At 43.3% G+C, this 23,021-nt stretch overlaps 1 protein-coding gene across 1 annotated transcript in view; it reads right to left on the bottom strand.

Annotated features, from left to right (window-relative positions):
• The window catches only part of Phf20 (PHD finger protein 20), a gene marked incomplete at its 3' end in the record, with an annotated part of 110,630 nt that overhangs the window by 19,711 nt on the left and 67,898 nt on the right, over window positions 1-23,021 (bottom strand). Inside the window, exons 6-10 of the mRNA XM_031373273.1 lie at window positions 22,933-23,014; window positions 18,473-18,586; window positions 17,463-17,651; window positions 15,558-15,737; window positions 2,568-2,846 (exon numbers count right to left, since the gene is read on the bottom strand). Of these exons, the coding sequence (XP_031229133.1) occupies window positions 2,568-2,846; window positions 15,558-15,737; window positions 17,463-17,651; window positions 18,473-18,586; window positions 22,933-23,014 (844 nt within the window). The remainder of the gene's footprint in view (window positions 1-2,567; window positions 2,847-15,557; window positions 15,738-17,462; window positions 17,652-18,472; window positions 18,587-22,932; window positions 23,015-23,021) is intronic.

Raw genomic sequence — 23,021 nt, 5'->3', positions numbered from 1 at the left:
TTGAGTTTTTAAGACAAGGTTTCTCTGTGTAACTAACCCTGGCCATCCTAGACTAGCTCTGTAGACCAGGCTGGCTTCAAACTCACAGAGATCTGCCAGCCTCTCTGTCTTATAACTGCTAGCATTAAAAGTATGTGCCGTCACTATGCAGGTCTCCTCTCTTCCTTTAAAGAGCATTAATATCAGTGTTTGGCTAGAGAAAATGATACACACCTTGGATCCCAGCAGAGACAGGCAGATCTCTGTAAATTCAAGATCAACATGGTCTAGAGAGAAAGGTCCAGGCTGGTCAGCACTGCATAGTGAGATGTCTCCAAAAAAGGTCAATGTTTGTTGCTAAATGTATCAAACACCTCTTAAACAAGAGAAATGAACCAGCCTTTGATTCTTTGTTCCAGAGTACCCACACCATAAGCACTTCCCAGCAGAGGACTTTTGACCTTGGTCTCCTTTGCTGGGCATGGCAATAAATCCTTGCAAAGTGAACAGGCTGATGTAGTTAGCCTGGAGCAATTCTGATTCCAGAATTCTGCAACTCTGCTCAAGAAGCAACTTTCCCTGTGGTGAGCTCTGTTTATAAGAGCAGACACACAATTCTGGTCCTCAGTCTACAATCCGGTTTACACAAGTTCTCTCTGAAAACTAGCCATCCCCTGACTGGGCTTAAGCAAGACTGAGGTAAAGGCAGTAGAATGGTGAGTACCCCACTGTAGCTCACACAGCTCCTCTCTTCCTAAAGGTTCCCACACCTCATCTTCCTTGAGCTGCTCATTCTAACTCAGCTGTTAGTCTCACCAAGTACAAAAGCAGCTGAAGGGAAATAGATCCACACAGGCCAATAAACTGAATATCATTAGCCACTCGCTCACAGCTACTGGGTGCCTAAAATGCAAGGCTAATTTGTATTGACTTGTGATTATTATGTAGAAAAACATCATGGTTTTTTTAAAAATAATTTTTAAAATTTATTTATTATATATATAAGTACACTATATAGCTGTTTTCAGACACTCCATAAGAGGGAATCCAGCCTCATTACAGATGGTTGTGAGCCACAGTGTGGGTGCTGGAATTTGAACTCTGGACCTTGGAAGAGCAGTCAGTGTTCTTAACCACTGAGCCATCTCTCCAGCCCACACATCATGTTTTTTAAAGATTGACTTCTAGGAAAAGTATACAAAATAGAGAGGTTGTGATTTTTATGTTGAACACTAAAATGGCTAAGTCATATGTCAATGACACAGGTATGTCCTGAGAAGCTATGCTGAGGTGACTTTATTGTCTAGGTATCGCAGTCTGTGCTTGCACAAACTACAATGGCTGCAATGTCATCAGACAACATAATTTTTTATAACACTATGGTTGTATGCATGGTTTGTCATTGACAAAATTGCCACAAGGTGCTATAAGACCATTTTGGATATACTAAATATAAATATACTATTAAAACCATGATTTATTTTCTCATTTTTAAAACCGTGGCTACTCAAAAGCAGTGCACTACACATGTTTCGATTCTTGGTAGTACACAACATGCATGACCAAACATAGCCCCGATACACTGAGTCTTCCTAACACAACTAAAGCCTGCTTTCTCACTGCACCAGAGATCTTAGACCTATGGCTCTGCCCCACCATCCTATGGATCATCAATCTTATACTCCCTGGAGACACAGCCATCGCACCGAGCTTTTTCACAATGGTGCTAGGTTTTCAAGTTTTCATGTGCACAATGAAAAGAGTTTTATCCACTAAGCCATCCTCCTAACTCAATACACACTTTAGTACAAAACATCTAACCAAATCAAACAAAACCTATGTAGCGATATTACAATCTCAGATGCAAATAACCTTAGAAGATTGTAGAGTTTATTGTTAATTTGATGGTTATAGCAGTATGCTCCTAAAATCCTAGCACTTTGGAGGCAGAGATGGAAGGATTTGGAGTTCAAGATCATTCTCAATACTTACACCAACCTGGAATAAATAAGACTATCTCAAAAATGAGGTAATTTATTACAAAGGTAATAATCACTCTGAAATACCCTTGGAAACCTAATTTTCAACTTCTTTAGTTTTAGAAGCAAGCTCAAAAAAATGGGTGTGGTATTTCTCTGCTAGGATAGAAAGGGAGATTTTGTGGTGGCAGTATGGGTGCTCACTCTGTGGTTTCTGTACAAAGCAGCTTGAACTGCAATGAAAGGTTAGAGGGTTCACACCTTCACCTAGGAACAGACAGAATTAAGTATGCTTTTTAATGAGTTTTTGTCCTCCTGACAGGAACAGGTTGGGACATGGTTCTAAGAGGCAACCATCTGTTCTGGGCCAACTTCTGCTGATTTCAGAGCTCCTACTCATTCCAGGAATGCCACAACCTTCAGCAATAACCCTCTCAATGTCACATGAACAGAGAGAGGGGCAGAGCTTGCTTCCTCCAGGAGGGCTTTCGTTCTACAATGTCACTACCAAGAGCCACTTCCTCAACTAGACCATCAACCTACTGCAGGTTTCTAGCTCAGAAACATCAGGGCCCTCCTGGGACCATTCCACAGAACCACGATACTCACTTGGGGAGCTGGCAGAGACCCGCTTTCTGGTTAGGTTCTCCTGGCTGGCCTTATCAGGCACTGTGGAGCCCCGAGTCTGTACATGCGCCTTCCCTGGGCCCTCCTCTGGCTCCGGCGATTTCTCCATCCCATGGAAATACTTCATATGATAGTGCAGCAATTTAGCCTTGCGGAAAAATTTCAAACAGTCCACAACCTTGCATCGAAACTTGTGGTCTAGGTCCACAGCTGGCACATTCAATGTCACAAAGTCATCCGTTTTCTTCAAAGTATTTGGAACTGTAAAAAAAAAACAAGCAAACACAACTGTGAGGAGCTCTGTGTTTGCACTAGCTATTATGGACTGTGTGTCAGCACACAACCAGAAAGAGTGGCAGAATGGCAGGCACAAGCTGCCTGAGACATCAAGACAACAGTCTAGCGCGCAAAATACTGTTTGGAGAGACAACACCCAACTTTCAGGAAACAACCTTGATTTTGTGTTAGAAAGAGGAGAGTGACACATTGAACTGCAACAGTCTAATATCCTCAGGGTTTCGAAGACCCTGGAGCAGAAAACAAGATGGCAAGCCGGCCCCCGTGGCCAGTGAGCTGAACCGAACCTGTGTGGACAAAGCCAGAGATCTCCTTATGAAACTCAAGGGGCTTTACAATAGCATTTATACAGAGCTTTGAGTTTACTAAGCTATGAAATGTCACATGTACTGACATGTTTAAAAACAAACAAACACACAAAGCAACCAAGGAGGTGGCCAAGAGAGTATGAGAACCCAGAGGACTCAAAGAATAAACTCAAGGTTGAGCCTCCCATGTCAAATAAGCAGAGGGCACAGACTACAATACCGCATGATGGAGTAATGCATTACAAGGTCTTCATGTGCCTTAGAACTCAGCTCAGTAGCTGCATGTTAAGAGTGGACTCCATGGATTTCTGAGTTGGAGGCCAGCCTGGTCTACAGAGTGAGTTCCAGGACAGCCAGGGCTACACAAAGAAACCCTGCCTCGAAAAAGAAAAATAAACAAACAAACAAATAAATAAATAAATAAAATTATTCTTACAGTCAATCTAAGTTAAACAATACATTTCAAAATATTCACTTCAAAATTGGGCTGGAGATTAGTGACTGGTATTATGAAAAACTACAACATGGACACATGCCAAACCAGAAGGCCTTCAAAACATTTTCTGCCCATGCTAAGAGACAAAGAAGATTCAAAAGAGCAGCAGGTAAAAGGGAAGGTAACACTGAGTGTAATGGGACCATGCTGTTCAGATACAAACTCCAAAGGACACTAGAGAAGGGCTCTGGAATTCACACTTCTAAGCGCACTATGGAGTCCAGGCTTACTGGTAAGCCAAGCACTATGGAATCCTGCTTCAGCCTCCAGCATGCTGCTATTACAGACATGAGAGATCAGATCCGGCACAAAAATTCTATATTTAAAAAAAAAAAAAAATTAAAACAGCAGCCTTGGGCTGGGCGGTGGTGGCGAACACCTTTAATCCCAGCACTTGGGAGGCAGAGGCAGGTGGATTTCTGAGTTCAAGGCCGGTCTGGTCTACAGAGTGAGTTCCAGGACTACACAGAGAAACCCTGCCTCGGAAAACAAAAACAAAAACAAAAAAAACAGCAGCCTTGGAAACAGTGACAGGTGGATCTCTGTGAGCAGGAGGCCAACATGGTCTTGAGACCCAATCTTGACTCAAAACAAAAATAAGAGTACACAAATCAAAAAAACTTCTTCCCTTACAATTTTATCCCAGGTTCTCTGGAATTTCCTCCTCTTGGTCCTATTAGGTTGAACCACAAAAACTTCTGATTTATGTAGTTTTTTATTATTTAATTTTATATGTCTGGCTGTTTTGCTTGCATGTATGTCTGTATATCACATGCAAGCTTGGGACTTGTGTTATATACTTTGGATCTGGTGTTACAGGCAACTGTGAACCAGCACATAAGTTCTGGGAATTAAACATAAAAAACAAGAGGCTCATGTGGTGACTCGGTTGGTGGAATGCTTGCCCAGCATGCACACAGCCCCGAGGCTGGCTTCAGCACTGTACTGTCTGAGGCAATGCACACTTGTAACTAGCACTAGGATGTAAAGGCAGGAGAATTAGGAATTCAAAGTCAGCCAGGCAGTGGTGGTGCACGCCTTTAATCCCAGCACTTGGGAGGCAGAGGCAGGTGGATTTCTGAGTTCAAGGCCAGTCTGGTCTACAGAGTGAGTTCCAGGACAGCCAGGGCTACACAGAGAAACCCTGTCTGGAAAAAAACAAAAAAGAAAAGAAAAAAAGAAGAAGAAATTCAAGTTAGCCTCAGCAACCTCAGGAGTTCAAGTTCAGTCTGGGATTCAGGAGGCCCTGTCTCAGAACAAATGGAACTGCACACCTACACACACACAAGCCAGCTACATAAGCAAGCAGCACAGGTTGTGTAGCTGTGGGTGGGCTTCACAGCTGGATGGTCTGTTTCAAAGCCTGCATCCCCAGCTAACCCCTTTGCCTCAGTTCGCCCATGTGCAGAGTGAGGTACTAAAGGCATTGGCATCAGTGAGTTACAAGAACTGAAAAAATTACAAATCAGGAGCCTTTAGAGAGCTGTTTGCATTTAAGGGCACAATAAATATGGGCTTGTATTACTCTACAGGATTATTTTATGCTAATGAGCAGCTTTTCTGGAATTAAGCAAAAGAGGAGAGAAGTGTGTTGCTCCCCTCCCCCAGGTCACCTTGAATCCTCACTAGATAGTCATGCCAGGTCAGACACATCTAAGCTGCAGAAGTCAATCTGGTTCTTCACTTTCTTGCCTATAAAAGTGACAAATGACATCAATTCCAAAGAGCTAAAGAGTTAAAGATAACTGTGCACAAAGTAGGAGATGAATACATGGAAGACATACCAGGCAAAAACATGGTACACATGAATTGTGCCAGCAATACTTATACATACATGTAATCAACCAAATGTGAACTGTTTCTCCAATTACCTCTTGAGAGTCCAGGCTATGGGACAGATTACCCTGTAAAGCCCTCAGTTTTTGTCTACATACTTCTAAAAATGTGAAATCCAAAATAAATCACAAAACTCCTAGTATGTGAAAGCAGCAATCATTACCCTCATTTTAGGAGCTTTTTTTATTGAAACAATAAAAGGTTTTTGGGAGGAACCAGGGAATCTTTATGTAGTCCAAGCTGTCCCAACACTTGCTATGTAGACCAGGCTGACCTCAAACACTCCTGCTTCTGCCTTCTGAGTACAGAGATTAAAGGCATGTGTCACCATACTTGGCTTTAAAATGTGTGTGTGTGTGTGTGTGTGTGTGTGTGTATACTTAACTCCATGATTCATGTGTACTATGTTCATGCCCCAAAGAGGCCAGAAAAAGGGGTTGGATCCTCTGTAACTGAGTTACAGTCACAAATGGTTGTGAACCACCATGTCGATGCTAGGAATGGAATCCAGCACCTCTGCAAGAACAGTGAGTACTGCTGAGCCACCTCTCCAGCCCCATTTTATCTTTTTAATATGTATTAGGACTGGGGTGTACCTCAGCAGTAGAATGTTTACTTAGCATGCATGAAACCCTGGATTTGACTCAGAGGGACCCTGAAAGTATCCATGCAGGTAGTGACCAGAAAAGAGATGAGAATGAAAACCCAGTTCAGACTAGCTTAGTCAACCTAGAGCAGACTTTGGGAATCTAATACCAGGCAGTATTGTCAGTTAAAACACAGTACAATTGCTGGGCAGTGGTGGCACACACCTATAATCCCAGCACTTGGGAGGCAGAGGCAGGTGGATTTCTGAGTTCGAGGCCAGCCTGGTCTACCAAGTGAGTTCCAGGACAGCCAGGGCTATACAGAGAAACCCTGTCTTTAAAAAAAAAAAAAAAAAATTACAATCTGGGGAAAGGTTTCCAGGCAACAATCATTCCAATTCCAGATGCACAGTAAAGCTTAAGGAGTGATTACTTGGAATCTCCTTTACATGTGTCCATGAAGGTGAGGTGGGTTCTATAGCTAAAAGACCTAGAATCTAGTCTCTGATGGATAGCAAAGAGGTCAGCAGGCTATAAAATACATACGACATCTCCCCTAAGGAGTTCCAGGACAGCCAGGGCTACACAGAGAAACCCTGTCTTGAAAAAACAAAAAAAAAGAAAAAAATTAAGGTCTAAGGAGAGAGAGTATGAAATAAACATTCTGGGAAATTCAAGTGATATCTGCCTCCACAGAGAGCATCTCAACTTTTCCCAGAGAGGTATTTATTTATTTATTTATTTATTTATTTTTGGTTTTTCGAGACAGGGTTTCTCTGTTTAGCCCTGGTCATCCTGGAGCTCACTCTGTAGACCAAGCTGGCCTCCAATTCAGAAATCGGCCTGCCTCTGCCTCCCAAGTGCTGGGATTAAATGTGTGTGCCACCACCGACCAGCCCCCAGAGAGCTTTATAAAACTTGTCTTAGTTAGGGTTACTATTGCTGCTTGGAAGCACCATGACCAAAAAGAAACTTGGGGGCAAAAGGTTTATTCAGCTTATGCTTCTATATCACTGTTCATTATCAAAGGAAGTCAGGACAGGAGCTCAAACAGGCAGGAGCCTGTAGGCTGGAGCTGACATAGAGGTCATGGAGGTGCTACTTACTGGCTTGCTCAACCTGCTTTCTTATAGAACCCAGGAACACCAACCTAGGCCTGGCACCCCCCACCATAGGCTGAACTCTCTCCCTTTAACCACTAATCAAGAAAACGTGCTGGGGCAGTGGTAGGGTAAGCCTTTAATCTCAGCAATAGGGAGGCAGAGACAGGGGGATCTCTGAGTTTGAGAGTTCCAGAACAGCTAGAGTTACAGAGAGAAACCCTGTCTTGAAAAAAACAAATGGACGGCAGGGAGTGGGGGAGGGGAAGGAATGCCGTGCAGGCTTTTTGTACAGCCCAATATCATGAAGAGTTTTTTCTTTTTTTCTTTTTTCTTAGATATTTTCTTTATTTACATTTCAAATGATATCTCCTTTCCTGGTTTCCCCTCCAGGGAAAGGGAAAAAACAACAACAACAACAAAAAAACAACCCTGTTCCCTCCCCCCTCCCCCTGCTCACCAACTGCTTCTCCAACTTCCTGGCCCTGGCATTCCCCTACATTGGGACATAGAGCCTTCACAGGACCTAGGATCTCTCCTCCCATTGATGACTGGCTAGGCCATCCTCTGCTGCATATACAGCTGAAGCCATAAGTCCCACCATGTGTACTCTTTGGTTGGTGGTTTAGTCCCTGAGAGCTCTGAGGGTACTAGTTAGTTCAAATTGTTGTTCATCCTAAGGGGCTGCAAACCCTTCAGCTCCTTGGGGCCTTTCTCTAGCTCCTTCATTGGAGACTCTGTGCTCAGTCCAATGGACAGCTGTGAGCTTCTACTTCTGTATTAGTCTGACACTGTCAGAGTCTCTCAGGACACAGAAGAGTTTTTTCAATTGAGGTTCCCTCCTTTCATATAACTCTAGCAGTGTCAAGCTGATATAAGAGAAGCCAGCACAAAACTATATGGTGAATTGCAATTATCCCTAAGAAACCCCACCTTATTATTTTAGCCTAAGAACTTAGTAACATTTTTCAGCAATTTTATTTTTTTTGAGATAAGTTCTTGCTATGTAGGCTAGGCTAACTCTAAACTTCATACTTCCTGCCTCTACCTTGCAAATGCTGGGATCACAGCCTGTATCAGTATGCCCAGCAAGGACTTTGGATTCCTTACTGCGAAAACCTATGTATTTTTGACTTTGGTGGTATTGTTACAGATGGTTGTAAGCCACTGGGAATTGAACATCCCTAAGAGCAGGGAGTGCTCCTCCCTAAGAGCAGGGAGTGCTCCTCCCTAAGAGCAGGGAGTGCTCTTCCCTAAGAGCAGGGGTGCTCCTCCCTAAGAGCAGGGAGTGCTCCTCCCTAAGAGCAGGGAGTGCTCTTCCCTAAGAGCAGGGGGTGCTCCTCCCTAAGAGCAGGAAGTGCTCCTCACTGCTGAGGCATCTTTTCAGCTCCTGGATGTTTCTTTTCTCTTTTCTTTCTTTCTTTTCTTTTTTTTTTTTTTTGGTTTTTTGAGACAAGGTTTCTCTGTGTAGCCCTGGCTGTCCTGGAATTCACTCTTGTAGACCAGGTTGGCCTCGAACTCAGAAATCCTCCTGCCTCTACCCCACAAGAGCTAGGATTAAAGGTGTGCGCCACCATTGCCCGGCTGGTGGTATTGTTTTTAGACATGGTTTCTCTGTATATTCCTGGGTATCCTAAAACCCAATCTATAGTCCAAGCTAGCCTCAAACTCAGGGACCCACCTGGCTCTGGCCCCTAAGGATTAAGGTGTGAGCCACCGCGACATGGCTAGATAGTCTTAGGTCTTTACCCAAGTCAGTGATATAGTAGTCCAGTAGCTAAAGGAGGCTTCAGACCAAGTTTAGCCAACCATTCTACACTTAATGGTTTCCTGAGCCAACTCAATTTCAGCTTTACAGACTGACTACCAATAGCCCAATCATTTATCTCCTTATTTATAAACAGATTACAAGAGAAGTGTGGTCTGACTCTACTAAATCAAGACACATAGGATCTGACAGTCTACTACTCCAGCAAACTTCTAAAGAGACAACGAACTCAACTAAGGAAAAAAGAAAAAACAAAACAACAAAGCAAAAAGAAAAAACAAACAAAGCAAAACAAACTGCCCCCAAATCAAAATCTTTGTTTCTTTTTAGTATTTGAGTGGAAGGTGGGATAGCTTATTGCTAAAACAAGTAAGCCTGGCACCTCGGTGCCTCTGAGGGACTGCAGTGCCAGGATCACACAGGCTCAGGTGGGCAAGAAACCTCCCTAGGAAAAGAAACTGCCATATGTGTCTAGGACAATGCCCCTAGTCAGAGAATCCAAAAGCGATTTTCTATCAAGGATGGCGGCACAAAGAAGGCAGAGTGCAAGCAGGAGTAAACTTGGATGATCTGAGATTAAAAATCTTCAATCCCTGGTGTCCAAGAGTTGGGGTTCCCAGGTAGTTGGGCTTCCATTAAACCTAATGGTGTTCACCCCTTGTATAATTCCTCAAGTTTGAGCAGCATCTGTCACTAATCAAGGTGGCAGTATCTCCTGTTTGTGAGGCTTTAAGTCCTAGCAGATAGTCTCTCTGTTGGTTTAACAACATGACCAGGTTCTGGGTGACTTCCCAGAGGCCAATGCACAGATAGCCCGGAAGTGCAAGTGAAGCGCTGAGGCTTGCAGTCATCACCTTCCAGCAGCTAAGACTGAGATCCTCTTCAGAAAGTTTTCAGATGGGAGGCCAGCCTGGACAATCCCTAGCTGAGTCACCTCCATTGACAACTGTGAGAAAATAAGAATGTTCAAAGCTTCTGTGTTCAGAGTAATAAATACTATTACACTGTAACAGAGAGTGCAGAGCAGGATCCCTTAGACCTGTAATAGAGAAATTAGGCCTATCCATCAAGAAACTGGGCCACCTGAGCTCTTTCCTGCAGACGAGCAGGCGAGCAGGCGAGCAGGCGAGCAGGCGAGGTTTGGCTAGGTTTGTGTTCCCATCTGTGTCCTCTGGGGAGAGGCAGGGCGTCCTGACTACTGGCAGCATTCAGCTTCCTGGAGGCTGACTCTGCTATACATCATACACACATGGGCAATGCTTATATTTTCCCTTTTTAAATAAATAAATAAATAAATACGATTTCATACTCAGAAGAGCTTTTGAACAAGGTTGGCATTTCATTGTTTCATTTTGCTGCCACGGTGCTAGGGTTTGTACCCCAAGTTTCATTCACAACTGCACACGACCCCAGCCCTTCACCTCTGTTTACTGTAAAAGCTGAGCAATGTCACCTCAGTTTACTGTAAAAGCCGAGCAATATCTCCTCAGTTAACAGCACTGGCTGCTTTCTTCCAGAGTCCTGGGTTCGACTCTCAGCACCTAGGTGGTCACTCACGACAGTCTGGAACTCCTAGATTCCACGAGTTCTGAAGCTCTCCTCTGGCCTCCAAGGATACAGGCATGAACCTTGTGTACACGCAGATGCAGACACAGTACTCACACACATAAAAATATTAAGTTCTAGACCTACTTTAACCTCTTTTTGTATGACAACTGCCAATATCACAAAACCTCAGGTAGATGACACTCATGATACTCACACTGCCCTAATTCTGGGTCCTCAGCACCTTGTTTCCAAAGTCCTTACTACACAACAAAGCCTCAGTTCTGGCTTCCAATGCCACCTGGCCCCGGTGACTAAGAATTCATGTGCTCCCAACTCCCACCTCTGCTGCCTGGCACCCTGCCCTGGCTCAGCCTGGTCTTCTCTTCCATCCAGACCCAGCTCACACAGCATATGGGGAAGGATCCAGATGGCCCTTTCTGGCAGGGATCACATGCCATCTACTGCTGGCACAATGACTTCATGCTGTACCTCATTGCTGAGACTCAGCATCTGCTGCTGGATCCTGTGACCTACCACTTCTCCAGCCAGAGGAAAGAGCCACTCCTCACTGTCTGGTGTTGCCTCAGCACCAAGATCTAACACAGCTGGGATCTTTGTTGGCAAAGAAAGCATGTGGTCCTGTGCATTCATACCTTTTGATATGTTTTGTGTGATAATACCATAACAAAGTATTTTACCAGTCTATGAAAGAGTAATTTTCTCCACTCTGAAGCAATGAAAAACAATCCAAGAATAACCAAACAGATTTCAATTCAAAATACCAGCCAAATGTTAAAATGGAAATGCCATATGGTTTTATTTTTTTAATTTACTTAATCAATTTGTTTACTTTTGGTTCTTCAAGTCAGAGTTTCTCTGGGTTATCCTTGTCCTAGAACTCACTCCTAGACTAGGCTGGCTTCAGACTCAGGGATCTGCCTGCCTCTGCCTGTCAAGTGCTGGGGATTAAAGGAGTCACACCACCATGAGAGATGTAACTTTTTCTTTATGAAATATAGTCTGGCCACCAGCTTGTCATCCTCCTGAGTGCTGGATGACAGGTGTGTACTACCATATCTGGTTTATGTGGTGCTGAGGTTTAAAACCAATGTTCCTACAAGCTAAGCAAGCACTCCCAAGTTAGCGATATCCCAGGCCTGTATCATATAACTTTAAACAAGCATGAAACAGAATAAATAGGGATAGGTAGAGCACGTACCTAGCACATGGGAGGCTGTAATTCTAATCCCAGAAAAGAATACAATGTAAGAGCCAGGTGTAATGACTCAAGTCTATAACCCCAGCCAGCACTTAGAGACTGAGGCAGGAGGTTTGCCATGAATTTAAGGGCAACCTGGACTGCAGATTGAGGCCCTGTCTAACATAAACCACTGTTAAGAGTGGCAGGGGGTCCAGCTCAGTTGCCAGCTCGCACAAAGCACTGGTCCAGCTCCCAGCACTGAATACACTAAGCTTTGGTGGCTAACAATCCCAGCACAATGGAAGGAGACAGAAGGATCAGAAGTTGAAGATATCTTGACCTATACAAATTCCAGGCTACAAGAGACCCTGTTTCAAAATTAATTAAAAAATTATAAAGGGGCATTGTGCTGTTTTCCTGTCAACTTTAGAACCATGTATACTAGGAAAACATATACAACAATGAGCTGGGTGTGGCGGCACCAGCTTGCAATCCCAGTACCTAGACAGAAGCAGGGCAGTGGTAGGTTTGTGGCTGGTTGGGGGCTATAAAGGTAAGCACCCTCTCCCTCTCCCCCTCCTCTTCCCCCTGTTCCTCTCCTAAAAGTACAGGGGCAGCCAGAGGCAAAGTACCCATTTGAGGAGCTCTTCAGTGTCTGCACTACTCTGTCCTGTCAGCTGTCACGCCACCATACTCCCTCCCCACAGAAGGAAGTCACAGAAACCCTAACTACTAACTGCTGTTGATGTTCATTCTGTGCCCTATACAAGCCTTGAACAAACTGTGTAACCTAGGCTGACCTTGAACTCACTGGGTAGCCCAGGATAGCCTCAAACTGACTGTTACCCTCCAGCCTTAGCCTCCCAAATGCTGGCATTATGTGTGTGTAAGCCACCATGTTCCCTCTTCTTTGTTCTATAGTTACAACATTTTCATGGGCCTGAGATAATTTCAAATGAGACTTACTTAAAAATGTACACAAAATGTACACAGGGGCGGGCTGGAGAGATTGCTCAGTGGTTAAGAACACTGACTGCTCTGCCAGAGGTCCTGAGTTCAATTCCCAGCAACCACATGGTGGCTCACAACCATCTTTAATGGGATCCAATGCACTCTTCTAGTGTGTGTCTGAAGACAGCTACAATGTACTTATATAAATAAAAACTAAATAAATCTTTTTTTTAAAAAAGTACAGGTGCTAATTCAATGGTATACGCTTGCTTGGCTTATACAAAGCCCTGGGTTCAACAGCACTATACAAGAAAAAGGCATAGCTAGGTGTATATCTCAGTAGCAGAGTGTGCACTCAGTAGGAGTAATCTGTGGTAAGTCTTTAGCATTAGAGAAAAGATAACATACATACACGTATACATGTACAAACAACTGCCTATGTGCAGAAAAATTGCCTAGAGGGTCAACAAGATGGCTTGGTTGGTAAAGGTACTTGCTGTGTACACCTCACAATGTGATTTTGATTTTCAAAAAAAAAAAAAACAAAACAAAAAAAAAACACGTAAAAGGTAGAAGGAGAGAAGTGACTCACAAGGTTGTCCCCTGACCTCCATGCATTTGGTTCCAGTGAACATTGCCTGGCTCTCACACAGAATATAAATTTCTACACACACACAAACCAAAAGAGAACACTGAACATCTATTCCACAAGATGGCAGTGCTGACCCTGGTGCCTGGGCTGGGCTTTGGGAGGCCCAGCTGCCAGCCATCTATGAACTTGATGTGCTGTTTCCAACAGCTGCCTAGAAGTCTCTCACAGATTTCTCTGGCATGACTCCATCTAGGTTTAGAAACATTAATGCTGTGGCAGTAGCCTGGAGAACTGTCACTCCCCAGTGACTGAGTCACTCCTGCTCCCTGCAGCTATTTTGTTGACAACCTAGCCCATTTCCAGCTCACTTCTATGAGGCATCCTTAGCCCGGTGTCTTTAGCAGCCTTCCTCCCAGCAATCTTTCTGTATCATCTATATTCCCACAAAGCCCTTGTTCCAAAACAAACTCCAGAAATACTATTTTGCTTCAAAGACGACACATGTCTCCCTTTTAGCTACAGAATTACAAAGGTGACCCTCTTCCCCAAGTCCTGATCACCTACTGCATGCTGCCCCTTCTCGGAGTGGACACATTACTGTGACAAGTGTCTGGGAGGAGGTGGCCCTGCCCCTCACTGTACCAAGTTCCTCAAAGGCAGCTCTCGTCTCATTGTGTCCTCGGCAGACAGCAGTTCATCAGCAGCTGGGAGGATACAGTGGGACGGGGGCAGGTGAGATCAAACTAACAATCCATAATTTTGGCTGAGTTTTCTTTGTCTATTGTGAAGGTAGATTAACTTGAAAGTCAAGAACTCCACAGATTCCTCAAAGCAAATGGCTCAGACTGAGAGCGGCTTTCATACTCAGCCTTAACTTTTTTTAGGAAACCTGCAAACTAAATCAGAAACCACATTATCTGATAGTCTCATGGGCTATACAGTGCTTTGTCCACACCTCCAAATGTCTACCTGCCACCCACTGTCCAAGGCCCTTCCTTCAACCCTGCCTAAACACTAAGACCATGAATCTCTGTAAACTGGACAGCTAGAACTCTTCTGGAACACAGGAAAGGCTCAGAGAGTGAGTTCTGAGTTCAGTTCCTCCACAGCAGGCACACATGGCTTATCCAACAAGAGTTTCTGGACTCCACATTTTGATTATCCATTCTGTTGGACAGACACAACTTCCCAAAGTAAAATGATTATACATCTGTTTAAGAAAACAGAACAAGGTATGGAAGATTATGCCTGTAAGCCCAGTACACATAGATAGAGATAGAAAAATTGTTTAGGGATAGTAGTAGGCCCTGTCCCAAACAAACAAAAAGCATTTAAAAACAACTACAACAACTAAAAACAAAAACAAAGCCCTAAGTTTGAAAGATAGAACTCTTCTAGGTGTTATACTACACAGACGTAGCTAATGTACCAGTGCAATACTTATTAGCATCTAAAACTCCAGTGACAGGACCTTTCCGTTCACTTTAAAACAGACAACCAGCCACCAAGACTATATAGGTTACAGCTACTGGGAGAGGGCCCACATGAGGCTGTTCTTTGTTCCATGTTACATGTAGAACATTCACAAATAAGATGGTTTAGAATAGTCTGGAGCGTGCATATAACATCTCCCGACTAAATGAACAGATGGGCAATACATACATAGAAAAAAATATGACTGTTGAAGCAACTATAAAGTTCTAGAAAGTTAGGAGAAATTGTTTAGAATCGAACCTAAACAGGTTACTTCTTTGAAGTGATTAATAAAACTGGTAACTTCCTAGCTAAAATACCAAAAGGGAATATGTAACAAAATCAGAAAAAAAAAAAAAAATGGAGCATTGCATTATTCTTAGCACTGGCAAAGCAGAAGCAGGCAGAGCTCTGTGAGTTCAGGGCTATCCTGGTCTATAGAGTGAATTCCAAGACAGCCAGAGCAACCATCATATTTAGAGTCTGTCTGTCTGTCTGTCTCTCTCTCTCTCTAATACACACACACACACACACACACACACACACACACACACACACACACGGAAAGAATCAGGATTTTTTATTTCTTTTTCTTTTGACAGAGCCTCACTGTGATACCCTGAAAATGAGGCTGGCCTCAAACTTATTAAGATGTTTCTACTTCTGCCTCTCTAATGTGGAGAGTACAGTTGTGGAGGCCTTTAAATATTATTAAGACAAAAAAAAAATATTGAAAAAGTACTTTAAAAAAACTTGCAAAGTAAAAGCCCAAAGCATACACATAAAGCATGGCTAAGTTAATTCTACACACACACCTTCAACAGTCGAAACTTCCTGCACCTCAGCAAGAGGAGACACGGGTTCTGTTTTCATCGTGTTTTCTCCCATTGACTTACAGTTCAACTCCACGTCTGCAGTCCCCAGGCCATCCCCAATGGGGTGGCAAGTTAATGCAGAAGAGACATGGCCAGCTTCCAATGGAGACTTCAACTGACCTAGAGGAAGAAATAAAGAATGCTTGGGAAACGAGTATGTATACAATTAGAAAGTCAAGAGTTCCAAAACAGACTAGAAAGCCAGAGCCACCTTAGAGGATGTGTAAGAACACATTTCAGTGGGCTGAAAGGATGGATGTCAGCTGTCAGGCTGTTTACCACCCTGCAGAAGGCTAAAATGTACTTCCCAAACCCATGTTAAGTGGTTCAAAAAGTACCTGGAACTGCAAATCCAGGGCATATGATCCCTTTCTGCAGACATTGGAACAGATACATACAGACACATTAAAAAGAATGAATGAACAAAAGAAAGAGTCACAGAGACACATAGGATGGATGATGGAAGGAAGGAAGGAAGGGAGGAAGGAAGGAAGGAAGGAAGGAAACCAAAAGAGAAAAGGACCAAGACCGCTGGTAGATGCCTTTAATCCCAGCATTTGAAAGGCAGAGGCGGTTGGATCCCTGTGAGCATGAAGCCCACCTGATCTACACAGTGAGTTCCAGGCAAACTTGGGCTACAAAGTGAGATCCTGCCTCAAAACAAACAAATTAACAAACAAGCCACCAAAAAACAAACATTTTTTAAAAAGAGGGGTAGCGAGATACTTCTAAGCCAGAGAACCTGTAGTTAAACTCCAGTACCCTCTCAACAGAGAAGAGAGCCCCACAAGTTATCTTCTGGTCATATGTACCATCATGGCACATGTACATACGTACGTACGTACATACATACATACATACATGCAAAAAATTAAACAAAATGGTACTTTTTTAAAGAAAAGAAAGGCCTTGTACCCATACAGCCAGAGCTGTAAGTTCCTCAAAGAATCAGATTAGAGTGAAAGGTCAGCAAGCATGCTGATGGAACAAGGCAGCATCAGAAAGGCAGAGAGAGAAGTGGGGCTCCCCATGCCATGTGCCTCCAGTCTAACACGCAGCATGGAACAATAAGCAAAAACAACCACAGATACATCCACTCCATCAGGGACAAACAATACAGCATTAAGCACTGTAGCAGCACCTTTCGGATTTCAAAACAATCTTAAGGTGGGACTGGAGAAATGGTTCTAGAGTTAAAAGCTCATACATATTGCTGCTGTAGAGGACCTGAGTTCAGTTCCCAGCACTCACACTGGACAGCTCACAGCCACCTATAAATTCTGCTCCAGGCAATCTGACAACCTCTTCTGGACTCTGTGAGGAGCTGCATGTACACACACCTTCATATATATTTTTTACAGGTTATTATTAGATTCAGTTTTATTTTGTGTGGGTGGATTTTGGTGGGGTTTGTTTGTTTGTAGCGTTGGCTGGCCTGGACATCATAAAGATATGCTTGCCTCTCCAGTACTGAGATTAAAGGTGTGCACACATGCCCAGATGTGCATGTGTGCTTTGCCTGTAAATCCATCTGTCCGCTACATGCATGCGGGGTTTGAAGAGTCTATGACAGATCCCGTTAGAACAGGAGTTACATACAGGTGTTTGTGGGCCACCTAACTTGGGTGCTAGGTTCTTCTGAAAGAACAGCAAGTTCCACTGAGCTATCTTTCCAGCCCTACACACAAAATATATGCAATCTATATAACATACATAACACACATACACACACACACACACTTTCAACACAATCTAACACAGAAGCCAACACAGAAGAATCTAGGTTGGGTCTTAGTAGACAGGCACTAGGCTGACCAAGGAATTCCAAAACAGATGGTGGCTTACCTTCAGCAGATTCCTTGGCACTGGGAGACTTGTCCGGTAGAGGGTTTGTATCAACCGTACAAACCAGATCAGGTGCAATCGAGTCAGGATCTAGGACCTCACGGGTCCCATTAGTGGACAGCCTGGAGGACCGTCTCCTGGATAAGTCTTTGTCACTATTTTCAGAGCGTTTTTTGGACTGTTCCTGGGCTGTAAACCATTAATAGAGTTGTGCTCAGAGACCAGCAGGAAGAAAGACTTCTGCCAACATGGACTTCTACAAGGGCTTTCCTAGAGAGACTTGTGGAATTTCTGACATATCCTTTCCTAGCTTACAGTGAAAGCAAAGCCTCTACTAGGAAGGAATTTTACCTTAAAAATTCATAGTCTGGGCTAGAGAGAGCTTACAACCAAATGTCAAGAGTTCACAGACTGAGAAGATGTGCTGAAGCATGTGCCAATCTTGACCATAGATCTATTTTGGAGTGCCCAATATGAAGGACTGTGTGCTGACTCCCAAAGTCAACCATGGCTTATGAGAACCATGTTTAAAAGCCACTATAATTCCTTTTTTTAGGTCAACATGCTTGTTTTCTGGTCAAAAAATAGTATTTCTAATGTTCTCTCTTTTTTTTTTCCAGACAGGGTCTCTCTGTGTAGAACTGGCTGGCCTTAAACTCACAGAGGTCAGCCTCTCTCAGCCTCACTAGTGCTAGGGTTGAATGTGTCACCATGGCTGGCTGAAGTTTTAATCACCACATGAAATCCACCCTTACTATAATAGGCCATATATTTCTAAAGGAATCCAAATCTAATATACTTTATGGAAGTAGATATGCTATCACTGAGCCCACCACAAATACGGTTCTGTTGCTTTTAGTGTTTAAAAACTACTGTCTCGATCACATTCCACTCGCATTAGCTCAGAATTCAGTCATTAGTGCTCATAAGAAACAGGGACAGACAGACACAGAAGCAGACCCAAGTAATGTATCAAATTCTAGCCACATATACATAAACTGGAGACTCACATGAATTTTTGTCAAGTCGAGGACGTTTTAATGGGGTATCACTTCGTTTTGATATTTTCCGTCTTCTCAATTCCAATGTTATTGGTTGCAAAGTTTTAGAGTTTGAATCCACAGCTGTAATATATACAAAGCACACAAAAATATGTAACTTTTAAATATGCCCAATTGTGCATCTTTATACAAATAAAAATATATATATGTACATGTACTTTATATACGAGAAGAAGACACCCTCGTAGATATCAGATCCATCACTAACCCTGAAAACCAACGTTACAGTAAGACAAGACAATGGAGTGAGTGAGGAGCTGCTTCCTTGGGAAGATGGTGGCACTCTGTATCTTTTTTGTGGCCTTGCCTAAGACCCAGAGCCTCTAAACCTTCACTTTAAAATACCACACTCCAATACAACTTCTTAAAAACCTGTGTGGACAGTATAAAAGTCTCTTGACAGGGGACAGGGGAAGGACAGTGTCTTCTTGCTAAGCTGCCCAGAGTAGCCTAGGAGTAGATGAGATTGCAGGCATGCACTGCTGAACATGCTCTTGTAATGTTGCTTTATTTGGAGAAGAAAAAATTAGTATAGTAAAAAGCCAAGCTGGTCTCAAACTACATATATATCAAGGATGACTTTAAAATGCTGATCCTTTTGCCTCCAGCTCCTGAGTGCCGGGGTTACAGACAGTTATTACCAAGTAAGATTCCTGAAGTCTTGGGGAGGGGAACTAGAAAAGAACAGGATCTCACTAGGTAGCCTTCAACTGTAATGACCCCACCCCCACCCCCCAGCTTCTCAAGAGCTGGGATTACAGGCTGTACCACCACATCTGACTCCTTTGGGCATTTTAAGCATCCAATCTTTTCAAAGCCTGCTGAGCAGTACAGAAGAAGAAAAAAACTAAAACTGAACAAACCCTGACCTACCAACCCAGCCCTCAAAAAACTCACCATGCAGGCTCATTCTTAAAATGTGCTTTGTGGGCTAGGGCTTGGGTCCTGTTTTCAATGTCTATGTGCTAAGTGGGCAGTCACTGGTTCGAGGAGGTTTATTTTGGTTTGCTTTGTTTAGAAGATCTAAATGAAAGCCAACAAGTCTAAAGCACTGCTGTGGATCACTAACTCAGCAGTGCTAGGACTCTGGATAGTGCTTCATTCTCTACTTTTAGCCTAAAGGATAAGAAGCTCTCCTCAAATCTGAAAGATGGAAATCCAAAAAGAAACAGAAGAAAGATTAGGGAGTCCAGCAGGAAGGCGGGACTCAGGGATCTGAGGAGGGCAAAAGAGAGAAGAGGACCGGAATGGGAAACAGGGTAGGAAACCAATCAAAGGAACGAGAAGAGTTCCATGTATGATCTGCAGCTCCAGTGTGGCTGTGTCAGAGGCAGAAGGAGAGATAGAGCAGGCTCTGAGGAGACAAGCCCCATTCTTGGTTCTTGCTATATCCAACCTTCCCAACATATCAACATTATTCTCTTCCAAGTGGTGGAAACTTGGATCACACATATACCAAGTTAAACATAAACACAAACAATCTGCTGTACATAGCTTGGAGTCTGCTCCCAATCACATCTGTGCAATCTAGGAGCTCAGGGCTCCCCTGGATCAATGAACTCATCCTCCTTGGTTTCCCTAAGGGTGCCTGAACTCCGTATGCAGCACCATACAAGCCTTGTTTCCCCTTTGGTACCACATATAAACAAGTACCCATAGAGAAGCTGAGTATTTCCCTAACTCTCCCCAGAACATCTCATCTGAGAGCCCAGCATCCCACACAGCTGTGACAGAAGGCAGGAAAGCACAAGCTCAGCCCGCCCTTACATGCCCAAATCTAGTTACCAGGAAATTTCCCTCTCTATTAAATGTGTCTATCTGGTATGAAATTGCATCCTTATAAAAGCAATAAATAAATGTGGGAAGGCATGAAGCTGTAGGTGGCTCCATGGAAGAGTCTGTCATCTGGAAACAGATACCTCAGTACACAGAAAAGGCTCCAAGCTACAGCAGGAAGAGCTAAACTGAGTTGCAGACAGGTTCCATTTCTACCAATCCACTTTCCACATTTTTCCAGCTTTGCGGAGTCCAGAGATATAGAGTGGCCATAAGGCATCAGCCTGGTATGAGCAGACTCTGGGTTCAATTGCAGCCTGCCTCACACCCACTCCATCTGAAGATGGTGCACTACCTAGGATGCTTAACCCTCTGTACTGTCCCAACTTGTTCTCCGTTCTTTGTCTGGAAGACACGGGGTATTTTCTCCGTTTTCCTCAGGACACTGTACAGCAGTGCCACTCGCAATGCAGAGCAGTTCATCAGGGTCGGGCAGGCCTTGGGCAGTGGTGGATAATTCTTTCTCACAAGCCAATCAAGACAGCAACTACAATTTTCTTTCTTTCTTTTCTTTTTTTTTGACAGCAGCTAAATTTAAGGACAATGCTGTCATATAGAAATACAATGAGAGCATCAAATGTAAGCTATATGTAACTAAATTTTTAAGCAATCATAAAGAAATTTTAAAAACTGAAATTAAGTTTGAGAATATAGTTTATTTAAACCAATCCATCTAAAAACATTTCAACATGCTGTCAATATAAAGAATACACACTGGGAGAGAGCTGTGGGTATAGCTCAGGGGCAGGCACAGAGCACTTGCTTATCATATGGAAGGACCTAGGTTTGACCAGCACTGTCAATTAACAAAAGGAAAATCAAAAAAGGAGAGATGGGCATGGTGGTACAGACCTTTAATCCCAACACCTGAGGTAAAAGCAGGAGGATCCTTAAGTTTGAGGCCAGACTGGTCTACAGAGTGAGTTCTAGGGCAGCCAGAACTGCACAGAGAAACCCTGTATTGACAATCCAGGGTGCAGGTCCTTGCCTTATCCCTTAAGACAGGGTCTCCTGTCATCCTTGTTGTATATGACAAGATGGCTGGCCCACATGCTTCCAATGAATCTCCCAGGACTGGTAATCTAGGATTGCAGACAAGTACTACAGTATCTGGCCCCATGTGGGTTCTGGATAGCCAAACTCAGGTTATAAAGCATATACAACAAGCTCTTTACCACCTTGCCTTTTTTGTTGTTTTTGTTTGTTTGTTTGTTTGTTTGTTTAAGAGGAGAGGCACATACTTCATCTGACGATAAAGCAGGCTATTATCTGATTTCCTATAAAATTAGAACTCATCTTTAAGAAAGATACTCATGAGGACTACTGCATACATTTGTCTGAATGACGGAACTTAAAGTAGACTTTCCCACTGGGGGTGAATGAATTGGCTCTTATTCTGGTTTCCAAAAATATATTACATATCAAATTTTACATTTTAAATTATCTACGGAAACTGTTTAAACTTTCAGGGAAAAAAAAAAGATTGTGATCTAGAAATGTAGCTAACTGGTAAAGCATTAGCTTATCCTGTGCAAGGTTACAGGCTCAGCTTCCAGGACAATTAACAACAAACAAATTAGAGATGCCACTTGAAAATGGGAAGAGGTTCACAAGACCACAGATGCACTCAGCTACAGACAGGCCATCCCCATGGGGTAGGGGTGCTTTTCATGCATGCTGCCCAATCATCTGAAGTGTGACTGTTTATCTTATCAAGAAATAAAAATTTGTTTCATTATGGTTATTCTAGAAGAATCTCAAACTTATACTGCCTTTCTTTTTTTTTTTCTTTTTGAGGCAATGTTTCACTTGAACTCACTTCGATCCCCTACCTCAGAGTTTTAGACTTCCTTTAAATGATTGGAGATTATTCCCTACATATATACTGGACCCTTAACTCTTACCAGTTTAATTAACCAAATTATTTTTTTATTTAGACTGAAATTTCAGCATCAATAAGCATCTTTTAAAAGCTCAATGTAAATCATTATAAAGCCCAGGCTAGTCTTGAACTGTTGATCCTCCTGGTTCCACTTCCCAAGTGTCACAGGTGTGAGCTACAATGCCTACTAAGAGCTCAAAATATGCCTTTACCTCCCTAGCTCTGGGCTCTGTCTTGTTTTACTCTGCCTCCCTCATAGACTCAACGTTTGTGTGTGTGTTGTGTGTGTGTGTGTGTTTCTGTACTAAGGCTTGAACCTTACCACGCTGTACCTCTCCCCACTGCACCCTCAGTTTCCTGTCTTCTCCTCTCCTCTTTCATGTCTGCCTATTAGGATGTTATTTCCTCAGACTGAGGGCACGTGAACAGACACCAGAAGAAGACCTTAGCTAGATCCAGAGGCTCTTCCATGGAAACCTCATGTTTCCACCCCAGCTCAGTCAGGCCACATTCCCCAACATGTCTACCCGACACACACCTCACTGAAATCCAGCTCCACAGGCACAATTTGTTTGCAGCTCACAAGCCAGTCACAAACATGAAGGACTGAAGTACAGAAGGAGTAAAGAACCACAAAGGCCACAGAAGAACACCGCCATCACGCACTGCAGAGCCCACTTGGGAGACTCACCAGTAGGAGTTATGGAAGGGGGTCTGCCTCGTTTTCTTTTTGGCTCCTTCAGGTTCTCTTGTGGATTCTTCACAAGGTCCTTCTCAGGC

The sequence above is a fragment of the Mastomys coucha genome, unplaced genomic scaffold (genome assembly GCF_008632895.1).
Source record: "Mastomys coucha isolate ucsf_1 unplaced genomic scaffold, UCSF_Mcou_1 pScaffold15, whole genome shotgun sequence".
Classification (NCBI taxonomy): domain Eukaryota; kingdom Metazoa; phylum Chordata; class Mammalia; order Rodentia; family Muridae; genus Mastomys; species Mastomys coucha.
The sequence above is the reverse complement of the archived record's forward strand: the minus strand, read 5'-3'. Positions and strand labels throughout refer to the sequence as shown.